Raw genomic sequence first — 12,730 nt, forward strand, 5'->3', positions numbered from 1 at the left:
TATTATCTGCTTCACTGTGATCATGCATTGATTTTTTCCAATCCCTAGTCTAGTGTCTTATTTCTTTACAATCTAGATACAATTTCACACACATTTCGATTTGAATCAGATGAATGGGCTTTCTCCCCTGTCTTTTAATAATATCTTCACACCATCACAAATCGATTACAACATTGCTGGTTAACACAGACACAGAATCATTCTCTTTGAAGACGAAAAATGTCTTTGAATTTCTACGCAAAGACAAGACAGATCATTTTTGAGGGGTGCTATAGCCCCTCCTATACATCCAGCTTTTAGTTACCGTCCACAAACTTCGTCGGAAACAAACATTAAGTTCCCATTAAAAATGAATGGAGAATTTTACGTCATAGTGTCTGAGCAAATAGACATAGTGCCTGTTTTACGTCATGATGATGTATGATGATAAGAGCGCCCTTCACTTCACACGGGTGTGATTTTTCATATTCCATCCTGATTGCTAAGATTGACTTCCAAAGTTTGTATGTACCAAGCTAGAATATTCAAATCAGCCTCATGGTGGCGCTGTAACAGGCCGATACAATCTCAGCTTTGGCACAGGTGTTACTTACATCACGTAAGTAACGTGAGTACTCTGTGTGTTTGTACTGTGTCTGACAATGTAATTAAGCCCCTAAAAGTTTTTATGCACAGTGTGGGTGGCTGCCATCTATTGTTTTCTTAGTACACAAGCTATCACGAAGCAGGCAGGACCGACAGTGGTAGGGACAGATATCGGCGAGAGAGTAGTACAAGAGCGGCTGCCATACAGATGGATAATGTATAAGAAATGGCTGTGAATAATTACTTTTCCCCCCCAAATCATCGGGGTCCACCAGACCAGACTCAGTAGATAGATTGGCAATCTGGAAAGCAAAAGGTCCCAGCTGGTTTGATGCTCAGGCAGCCCAGTTACTCCTGGCTATAACCCCTCACGGATCCATATGGGTCCGTAACTTACTTAGGTAATTAGCACTCATGAGAGACTCAACCCAGCTCTAGTCCTGGCTGGCATAAGCGCCAAATAAAACACTATCTTACCATCAAACTCAGCAGGTCCCACGCCTACTATGATGATAGACATGGGCAACGAGGCTGCCTGTGGAGAAAGCACAGATATAAAATCCTGAGTTTTCAACATAAAGAACTAGAAAAGATATTCAGTGTAGACCGAAAACAGGTAGGGACCTAGTATACAGTATAGCCTTGAGGGACTCCGGTCAATTAAGTAGTGAATAGGTTTTGACTAACCGTACAAGAAAGAAAACACAGGTCCAATCTTATTGAAGTCCCTGACATTTTCCGTTGCCTGCTGTTTCAATTTGATATGTTAGTTAGAGCCCCAATATACCCTTCTTACAGCAAGCTTCCCGGGTTTCTCAGTGGGACAGATGGATATGTTTTGATTAAGGGCTGTGCTAGTGCAACTCACGTTCACCACGGCCTCTTTCGTCTGGGCCATGTCTGAAATGACGCCGTCCGTGATCATCAGCAGTACAAAGTACTGAGAGCCATCCGTCAAGTCCGCTGCACACCTGATCCACGCACGCACGCACACACGCACGCACGCACGCACGCACACACACACACACACACACACACACACACACACACACACACACAGACACACAGACACACAGACACACACACACACACACACACACACACACACACACACACACACACACACACACGCACACACACACACACACAAACACACACACACAAACACAGATTAGAAGGTGGAGAAAGCTTATATTGGAGAGTGTGAAACATCAAGCATTTCAAAATTTCCTCTGCACATGCCTTTTAATATTTAATCAGAAGTTTGCAAATATATGGAGATTTGCATCCGAGAGGCAATGCCAAAAGTTGTGTGTGTGTGTGTGTGTGTGTGTGTGTGTGTGTGTGAGTGTGTGTGTGTGTGTGTGTGTGTGTGTGTGAGGGTGTGTGTGTGTGTGTGTGTGTGTAAGGCATGATTGCAGTCATCAGTTCAGCTGTTGAATGATTTTTGTCGCTAAGCTAGCAATTAGCTCCTCGCCTATTGACTCATAGCCAGATTGAAATCCTTGGATGTTTTCTCATTCTCATTCTGTCTCATTCTGTCCGCAACCAAAGGAAAACAACAAACAATGCTTGCCCACTTACACACTCATTATCAAAATAAAGAAGAGAGTGCTTACATTTTATAACCAAAGAAAGCAACCCAGACACTTGACATAGTTCTCAACCATAGAGAAAACCTACAAGGATGCCCCCTTAGTCAGCTGGTCCAGGGACTCACACACGCAAGCACAGCTACCAGACGAAAAACCCATTGGATTTAACCAGATTATAAGAAAACAAAAAGAAAGCTAACTGACATACTGGAAAGAGACAACCCAAAACCAAAGCAAATGGAATGCCATCTATAGCACTAAAAAGAGAATATAGGCTACATTGGCAGAATACCTGAGCATGTTGAACGTCCCAAAACTTAGGAAAACCTTAACTACGTATAGAGTCAGTGAATGCGATAGCAATAGAGAAAGGCCACCACAGACAAACTCCACTCCCAAGGGAAGACAGTCTATGCACCTAACCCCTGCACACAAAATGTGGTGGAAACAGAGCTACACTTTCTAACCACCTGCCCACTATACCAAGACATCAGAGACACAAACTTTGTGAATGTGCGAACACAGAAGCAAGATTTGTGAACTGTTGCGATGAAAGGTTAGCCAATAATAACCTTTCATCGCAAAAAAAAACACCCTAAGGACTATAGCCTACTAACCATTCTCTAGTGGTCTATAATCATTTTGATTAAGACGGTTGACGTGTCCCCTGCTGGCACATTATGAATGGATCAGTGAGTGAATAAAGCACCCAAGTTGATTTTCTTCTAACTAACACATGGTTCATTTGAAGTGGAGATATTCAATTTCATGCTAATTTAATTTGCCAGTTGGGGAATAAGACAACCGTTTAAATTACGAATTATTGTCTCCACCAGGCTGAGGCATAGGGAGAGAGTATGTTTTGCACTCCGTCCGTGTGTGTGTGTGTGTCCGTCCGTCTTTTACCAGCTAATCTCCGGCACCGTTAACCCGGTCGATGCCACATTTTGCACACACACTCCCTGGATGCCAACGAGGAACCTCTGGGCCAGAACGGCCTACCAGGAGGCCGACTTTTGATTTTTCTTTCTTTTTATATTATAGAACAATTTGCACACACATAGAGCACATCAGTAGGCCTACTATACATGCACACGCCACAGTTTCTTTAGCCTAATTATAAAACTACTAACTATAGGCCTACCCATCAGCATCCATTTTCACTATACACCTATGGCACAGAGAGACTGTGATACCTACAATGGAGTTCATCCCAGAAACAGAGTGACATATTGCTACACCTACTGTATGCTGTAGTGTGCACACATGCACGCACCCTGCAATACAAACAGGAAGACAGACAGAAGAACGCAGTTTGATATTACTGCATCAGACAGTGTTTACTATTGTGGCATGCCTCCTGCTGCTACTTTATCATGCTGTGAAAAAGAACATTGTGTCAAATTGTGTTCCATTGAATGTTTAATCTAATTTCTGCATCCGTTGCTGCTGTGACAAACATTTAGACTGCCACTATAGGACGACAGCTTTCCACGCCAATATTACCACTAAACATTCCAAAAATTACACTTGTTGTGGGGGGGGGCACTTGACAAACCAAGTCAGTGAGAGAGGACGGACTTGTATTGCCTGTGGGTTATGTGACTTAGAGAGTATTCCAGTGTGTATTTGGGTTATGTGACTTTAGAGCGTATTCCAGTGTGTATTTGGGTTATGTGACTTTAGAGCGTATTCCAGTGTGTATTTGGGTTATGTGACTTTAGAGCGTATTCCAGTGTGTATTTGGGTTATGTGACTTTAGAGCGTATTCCAGTGTGTATTTGGGTTATGTGACTTTAGAGAGTATTCCAGTGTGTATTTGCTCATCCACTTCTACATGGATGACTTCACAAGCTGAGGGAATGTGGATATACACAACCATGAACCACACAGACCACGCTAGCTAGTGCTGGTTATTATTGCTTTATGAAGTGTCTAAAAACATGACAGCGGCTCTTAACCAGAGAAGTCCATTAAAAACTCAACACCTCGAACAACAAGAGTGCAAGAGCATGTCTGTAGTGAAGTGATACTTTAATTAGTGATGATTATTCCAGATGGAATCCATGCACTTCCGAGGCAATGATCGCTTTTCACTCTGCAACGTATTGCAACGGTATTGTTGCATTGCAAATCATTGGTGTGGACTGGCCGTAATACCTATTATGAAAAGGGTCTATTCTTTCTAATAACCGCATTCATTCTTACAGGGATGCTTTGGTGGATTCAGCATGTGAGTGACCGTGGAATTATACCACTGGGAACCTATTACAACAGCGGATTAGAACTTTAATTAGACCCAACTTACCTGAAAGAAAAACTATTCTATACTGTCTGTTACAAAGAAAGGGTATTCAGCAGCTCAGTCTAAATCCTGCCAACGGACCCAGCCAATTCAGTGTTGTTATTAAGAACACAAATCTCTGCTAAGGGACATGCTTTTTATTTCCTCTCTTACCTTTTTCATAATTATTTATGCATTATTCATTGTGTTTTATTCCCCCCTCTTTACTCCACTAATCCTGCTCCACCATGTACTACAGTGCTGTTGGGAGAGATATTACCTCTTGAACTGCCCTCTAACCTTTTTCAAACTCTCTCTCTCTCTCTCTCTCTCTTTTGTATTTTCTGATTCTATGATTATGATTTTACAATTTAGGCATTTAGCACATGCTCTTATTCAGAGCGACTTCAAAGTGCAAGATCATAGTAAATGACAAACTTAGTCAACTAAGTTTTGGTCAAGTAAATCATTAAAAAATCATAAATCATTGTTACAAAGTAATTGGATAGGAGGTAAACCTCAACCTCAAGAGTTTTAAGACTGCGTCAGAAAATGGGGAGACTGCAGTCCTGATTTTCTTTCCTTTTTTGGGGGCAGTGTCATTCTGCATTCCACTTGTCTTCAGATATGTGTTATGTATTCATGTATTGCAGCATGAATACACAATGTGCATGCATAAGTAACTACAATCCCTTGATGGAAAAAGACAAGTGACAAGCATGTGAAACAAATGGAAATGTGTGTGTGTGTATGTAGACTAGAGAGAGAAATAGAGAGTATTACTATAAAGTTGCATATCTCTGCTGTCGGGAGGAAACCACCTAACTCCAACATTTTGTTCAAGAAATAAAATATATACATTTTTCAGGAAATTAAGAAAACCATATATATTTTTAAAACAAAGGAATACTGCCTCATCAAAGTTGGTGTTGTGACTTTATTTATTGTCAATTACTTCCATGAGAGGGAGAGAGGTGGTGGAGTTAGCTGCTTTAGCAGACAGTTTGACGGTCCAATGGAGTTAAGAGGTTTTTTGTCCGAAGCACTTTTTACTACTTTCCATTGATTCAATATTTTCGAAACAACACACAGACGTAAAGGGTGTTCAATAGCACTGATTTATGCAAAATGTGCGTGTGTGTGTGTGTGTGTGTGTGTGTGTGTGTGTGTGTGTGTGTGTGTGTGTGCGTGCGTATGTACATATCTACATGCGTGCTTGTGTGCATATGTGTCCTGTGTGTGTTATGATGTGTGTGTGCCTCACCGTGCCACTTGGTTGATGACTGGGGCAAAGTTGGTGGGGCCATAAAGCTGAACACTGCGCAGACTCTGGAAGTAGGCCTCGAGCACCCCCTCGATACCCACACAGTTTGGGTTCTCCGTGTTGAAGTTCTATGGTAGAGAGAACAAATGCTGATTTTGTGCAGGCATTGTGAAGCTATGCATGGTTACTTATGTTATATTACATCATGCCATATCGTACAATCTGATCTTGTCTTATTTGTTCACTGATGAGAAAGATTCTCCAAAAGAATCACAGAGTCAAAAGGTATAATGTAAGAAACCATTTAGGCACCCTTGCAGCATACTCTTCATACTATACAAATAAAGTGAGTACAAATCTTTAGCTGACATCTCTTTTACTCATGTTGAATATCTCCTGGCCCTTGTGACCTTTTAAAATAGCCAAGAGTCATAACTCTGCAAGGAACAATTAACTCTAATGGCATGCACAATACCGTAGATCAGAAACAAATAAACAATCATGCTCAGTGTTACTCGACTTATTCCCTCACACTAATGAGTTTAAATCAGTCTGCGCTAAACTCAGCTCAACCCAGACAGGACTACTTTTTATACTGTATGTACTATATATATTTCAACAGACATGCCATGAGATGATCAATTTACAATTTAGGCATTTAGCAGACGCTCTTAATCCAGAGCGACTTACATTAAGCAAAAACAAAAGCATGGCATACATCACATATATAAAAAGTAGTCCAGTGAGAAGCTCTCTCTTCTCTCTCTCTGTGAAGAAAGTAAATTAAAAGAAATAAGGTCATCACCCTAACCTTCCCCTGGGTTAAGGTCTTTCCTCTGGAAAGGTCTTTCCTCTGGAAAGACCTTAACCCATTTACATTCAATTGCAGTAGAACGAAACATTTGCATTTCCAGGTTATTTCTTTCTTATCCGGTCTCATCGAACGGACGGGCGGATATTAATAGATATTGTATGTATATAGTTGGTATTGTTCTCTTTATCACAGTCCCATGAGGTGCAATTTCCAAAAGACATTAATTATCTAATCTTTCAAATTCAAAGACTCATATGTAGCAGGGGGGAACTTTAAAGGACATGCTGTTCCTTCAGTCTTTTAACAATAGTTTGGTAATTAGAGTCGCCTTTGCATGACGCAGCTCTGGGCTTCGTCATGCTGGGTTGAATTCTAATTGGGAAAGCTGATTACGTGGCCAACCATGCAACATAGAGAGAGGCATATAGACAAGCCAGACACTGACAGTACAGTCACCCACAGGTTCTTGGGAAAAGGAAGAACAAAGAGTAAATGGAAATAGCACAGCAGTTTCAGGCGAGAGGAGTTTGGGTGTTTTAGTCTCATGATAAAGACCTGGCTGGTCGATCTCTTTTCATGTCCTTCCAAGAGTCTCTCCCTCCCAGTACTCTCTCAATTCCCTATGAAGTATTTGTGCAGGCAAATACTGTAAGATATTTAGAATCGAAGTCTCTGTTTTGCTGCTTTGAAAATTGCGAGAACACCGTATCCTCCTCAGAGGATTTCTGTGCTGTTGTTTTCCTGTCTGGTCGTTCACTCTGTTCCGTTCGCCTTCAACCATGACTCCCTCTAAATCTATCAAACAGATTGTTTTCCAATTCCTGCATGGAGGTACCCACAGCTTTTTCATCCTCCTTCCATCTGCCTTGCTCAAACACCTCATAGTGATATACTCTGCCTTGTGAGCTTGAACAATAATTATTCTCTCTGGCCCTATTGTGCCAGTTCTGGGTTTTGTTGATTTTGCTGTAACAAGGACATACTGTACTGTAGCTTTGAGCTAGGCGAAGGGCTTAATAATATAATATAATATGGGGTATTTGTCACTGGATGTAGAAGACATTTTTAGAATCTGATCTCAGGTCAGAATGGGTTCATCAGACCAGTGTGTGTCCGGCGGAAACCTCGTATGAATCTGATCTCAGTGTCTTGTTCCGGGACACTTACACACAGGCTGAGCGGGGAGCTGACCGTTTCCAGATGGCTTCAGTCTACCCACTCACTTGTCAAAACTATGACATTCATGTACTGAAGGACTAAGACGAAAGAGGAGAAAAACAAACAGCGCATCACAGAGGGGTCTCAGTACTTGAAACCCTGCAAATTCTTGCTTATTATAAGTGTCTTTTTTTTTCTGATGGAGTCAAACTGGTATTACTCAGGGAATAGCTGTAGCCAAACTTCAGGCAGGGAAACAAAATCCAAAATGGAACTGGCCAACAAGGTCTTGCATGTGACAGATGGATACATTTCATGTTGGCAATCAGAGAATGCTCATTAGTCAGCCAGATAACTATATATAGGCCTATATACTGTGTGTGTGTGTGTGTGTGTGTGTGTGTGTAATTAATTAGATTACAAATGTTAACGCAATCAATGCATGTTTATTTGATCCGCCCCATACATCCCATAATCGCATCCACTCTGCACTAGTCATCGCTCTGGCTCAAATCACATGACATGACACATGACATGACATGACACATGACAACGGTCGGGTATACCGTAAAGCATAAAAGGCACAAGGACGGACAGACATGACGCACGCACGCACGCGCACGCACGCGCGCGCACGCACGCACGCACGCACGCACGCACGCACGCACACACACACACACACACACACACACACACACACACACACACACACACACACACACACACACACACACACACACACACACACACACACACACACACACACACACACACACACACACACACACACACACACACACACACACACACACACACACACACACACACACACTCACTCACTCTCTTTCTCTTTGTGTGTCTTCTTCTAACTCACCAATGGGAAGCCGTGGGAAATCTTTCCATCTGGGGGAAGCTTGGCACCGAATCCGTATGCAGGGAAGAGCTTGTCACTGTCATAGTCCTGGATGATCTCACCCACAGCCTTAAGAGCCATGGCATAGGCATTCATCTGATACGGATTCATGTAATGCAGCGACGTGGGCTGGGATGGATTACCTAAAGAGGACACAGACACACATGCATGCACGTGAGTGTGCACGTGAACACACACACACACACACACACACACACACACACACACACACACACACACACACACACACACACACACACACACACACACACACACACACACACACACACACACACACCTCTTATGTAAAGCCAATGCTTCCCCTGTTAGTCAACATCTTGAAACTGAATGATGAGACACAAACACTGTTGGCCGGCCCATGCCGTAGCGTAACGGTCTGGGCACCGGACTGGTGATCCAGTCGCGGTGTGCCGCGGGTTCGACTCCCGGACCCGACACGGCCTTTACCGCATGTCATCCCCCCATCTCTCTCCCGTTTCCTGTCAGCCTACTTTCTATCCCTTAAAAAAATCAATAAAGGCGTAAGCCGCAAAAAGAAAAATCTTTACAAACACTGTTGGCCTGCTAGATATGGATGTCACTAATTGATCCATGCAAGGTGCAAAACCCAACACATTGACAGTGACAAGACAGAGCAGGGAGTACAACCACAGCTGTGTCTGAGCTAGCCTGGAGTCTGACAGTGGTGATTGTATAAGCAGCATCAGCCCAGCTTACATCTTCCCGATAGAGGCTCTGAGAAAGAACAAACACCACCAACGAAAGCAAAGAAACATTGACCAGGGTTTTTTTTTAAACCTCAGGCACTGCAACTGCAGCTGGCACATCTACTTCTCCATTTCTATATGGGTCAATAGTCAATATGGGGAATTGTCCATACACTCAAGGCAGACAGTGACATGGATTCTCTGGAATGGCGGAAAGTCCACGAGGGAAACTCAGGCCTCAGTCATCTCAAAGTCTCAAAGACTACTGTAACGCCAGGGCTCCACCGGGCGCGTAGCGTCTCCGTCGCGTGCGTCAAAAAACGAACCGGGGCAATTTTAATGGTGACGGAGACACGACGCAACGCGGGCAGTGGAGCCACCCTTCATTGATTAAAAAGGGAACATTCTGTGACGGTGACGGAGACGCGACGCTGACGCGCCCGGTGGAGCCCCGGTGTAACTCTTTACTTACTGGACTCCCGGCATGTTCACCGGCGCAGCACGCCTGATCTTCAACCAGAATCCAGCCCCACGACCCCTCCCACTCATTTAGATCAGCTAACACAGGAATGCTGCAAGAGCCTTGCCTAAAACACTCTGTTTATACTGTATATTACTGAGACTAAGACTCCCCCAAAAGCTGACCTTTGTATTATATATTAATAATGGATATATTTGGATCTGACATACAAATGAATTTAATCATCTGGCTCTTGAGTTCTATGATGTAATGATGTATGACTAGCTCTAATGCCTTCGCATTAGAGCTATGGTACTCTCGACTTCCTGCACTGTGGAATGCAGACCAGCCTCTCGACTGCAGCGAAAATAAAAAGAACGTTTTCGCTACTCACCAATACAAAGACGGCTTGTGTGATTAGAAAGCCTACTTTCCGCGGTGGACGCAATGCACTATTTGGCAATTTTTCTTTCACCAGAAGAAAAAATACTTTAGTTACTCCACTGCGCCGATATTGGCAAGAGAAAACCCCAAGACTTTTCCTTCCCGTAAAAAAAAATCCCTTCCTGGCCAAAAATTGCATTTTATACGTGTGATGAAAGTATAGGCTTTCTAATCACACAAGCTATCTTTGTATTGGTGAGTAGCAAAAATGTTCTTTTTATTTTCGCTACAGTCAAGAGGCCGGTCTGCATTTCATGCGAGAGTAGGAAGTCGAGAGTAGCATAGCTCTAAATGCAAAGGCATTAGAGCTATGGACCAGAGCTAATGTATGACTCCAAATTTGAGCAAGTTTCAGCCTGATCTGAGCCATTGAATTCCATTATAAAAGGTAAATGATTTCAAAACATAAAATAGTAAACATAAACTAAAACAAACTAAAAGTAACTGCAGCAAACCGCCTAGCAGCAAAACATGAATCCCTCTTACCGTTAGATGCTGTGAAGTCTATCGCCACCGTGAAGTTGAGTTGTGTCCTGGGGAGACACAAACACACACATTCATAACAACCACCTCAGAGAACTCAGTGATTGAACGGAATGATTGACATAAAACGTTTGCATTTTTGTCACTGTCCGATGTTTGTTTTTATTTATTATAAACTGAAGGTCACTTTAGTTTTTTTCTGTTGCTTGTGAGAGGACGCACAATTGAGTCCTGGACCTTCTTGTGTTTTATCCTCTTACTGCTGTTAATCTGATCTATAATGTGGTTATTTGCTTTTCAAATAAACTAAACGGTAAACTAAATAACTGTGCTACTAACAACTAATGTGGGGGCGATTACACATAAACTGATCACTTCCCCAAATGGTTATTGCTGCCACCAGACATTTCAGTGTCAGCTCTTACCCTCCTCTGATGAAGTCCACGAATGTGTGCTCTGAATCTACTTTAAACGATAGGAGAGTCACCTTCAAGGAAAAGGAAAGGAAACAAATTATTGAATATAATTTAGTTTATTACGTCAAACCACACTTTGAGAATCATATCTAGAATAAGACATAGACATTTCACTTCAAGCTATACTGTATGATCCTTACCGTTCCTGAGTTGATATATTTCTTCTTCTTGCCCTTCTTTTTAGGATTCAGAACCTTTATTTCAAAACAACACATATATGTAGAGAATGAAATAAAATGAAATAAATGGATATTATGTACACATATTATCCACATGCACAGACTGTCGCTCTGTGCAGCAGTATACTTATATAATAATATCCTTATATAGGACTGCAATTTATTATAAGGAGAAAAAAACTGACATTTCAATACAATGTTTTCACTGGAGTGAGCAAGAACTCAGAGGAAGAGGCATGTTGCAGCTAAATGTCAGGTTGCACAGTACCGTGAATAAAGACAACTAAGATGATCTGTGTGATCAGTATTCTCCTGTCAGACTACCGTGAAAGGATGGATTTTAAGACAACTAAGATGATTTGTGTGATCAGTATTCTCCTGTCATACTATAGTGAAGGGATAGATGTGTCATTGTCATGACTCTAATATAAAGCAGACTTTTGAGACTGTTTTGTAATTTTTTTGTCATTCATTACACTATTACTGTACCTCGTAGACATTGAACTGACTCTGGCCTCTGGATAGCTCCCTGTAGCTGGTGGTGAACTCGCCAATGAAGTCATGGCTGTATAGGAGAGAGACATTTTGAGTTTGGAAGAGCTCAATTCGTCATCATACAGAATGAGATGCTGCTTTCTCACTCACTCGTACATAGAGTAGGACGTGAGGAGGATGCTGAAAAGGGGTGAACGTCAGGAAAGAAGCTGCAGACCAGACAGGCTCTCCGGTCAGGAGATCATCCAGACCTGCGCTGACCTCCTGGCAACATATTCAACCTCTCCACCTTGGCCTTTCCGTGGTCCCTACTTGCTTCAAGTGGTACACTATTGTCCCCATACCCAAGAATGCCTCCCCCAGCCGGCTTCAATAAGTCCATGCTGAATCATCCACGGTCACATCGCAATGCATCTTAGAATCAATTAATTTCCACACCTCTAATGTGGACTGGCAAGCGCCTGAGATGTGTCAGAGCTTGGGGATCAAGGCTCATGATGAGGTGTTTCCTGGCGGCTGGCGGAGCCCCAAGCAAGTACAACATGGACAATAAACAAAGAATATGACAAGACAAGAAAAGAATACTTATTGCTTACTTAGAACTCACACTTTGCCTAAATTGAAAATTCTAAGTACTGAAGCTATTGCAAGTCCAGCCATGCCGTTGTCTAGTGGGTTCTTTTTTACTGAAGTAGTGTGTGTGTGTGTGTGTGTGTGTGTGTGTGTGTGTGTGTGTGTGTGTGTGTGTGTGTGTGTGTGTGTGTGTGTGTGTGGTCGCGTGTGCATGTGCACATTTCAGCTTAATGCATGCCCTGCAGATCAGAATGTCTGCACGACACTGTTATCACGATG

At 42.5% G+C, this 12,730-nt stretch overlaps 1 protein-coding gene across 1 annotated transcript in view; it reads right to left on the minus strand.

Annotated features, from left to right (window-relative positions):
- Positions 1–12,730, minus strand: part of LOC310863045 (copine-9-like) — a gene marked incomplete at both ends in the record, with an annotated part of 102,030 nt that overhangs the window by 7,595 nt on the left and 81,705 nt on the right. The window contains 8 exons of the mRNA XM_083771169.1: positions 1,063–1,120; positions 1,454–1,556; positions 5,729–5,856; positions 8,575–8,756; positions 10,732–10,778; positions 11,154–11,215; positions 11,345–11,398; positions 11,873–11,948. Coding sequence (XP_083627295.1) covers positions 1,063–1,120; positions 1,454–1,556; positions 5,729–5,856; positions 8,575–8,756; positions 10,732–10,778; positions 11,154–11,215; positions 11,345–11,398; positions 11,873–11,948 — 710 coding nt within the window. The remainder of the gene's footprint in view (positions 1–1,062; positions 1,121–1,453; positions 1,557–5,728; positions 5,857–8,574; positions 8,757–10,731; positions 10,779–11,153; positions 11,216–11,344; positions 11,399–11,872; positions 11,949–12,730) is intronic.

The sequence above is a fragment of the Protomyctophum parallelum genome, assembly GCF_964188405.1.
Source record: "Protomyctophum parallelum genome assembly, chromosome: 8".
Lineage (NCBI taxonomy): Eukaryota > Metazoa > Chordata > Actinopteri > Myctophiformes > Myctophidae > Protomyctophum > Protomyctophum parallelum.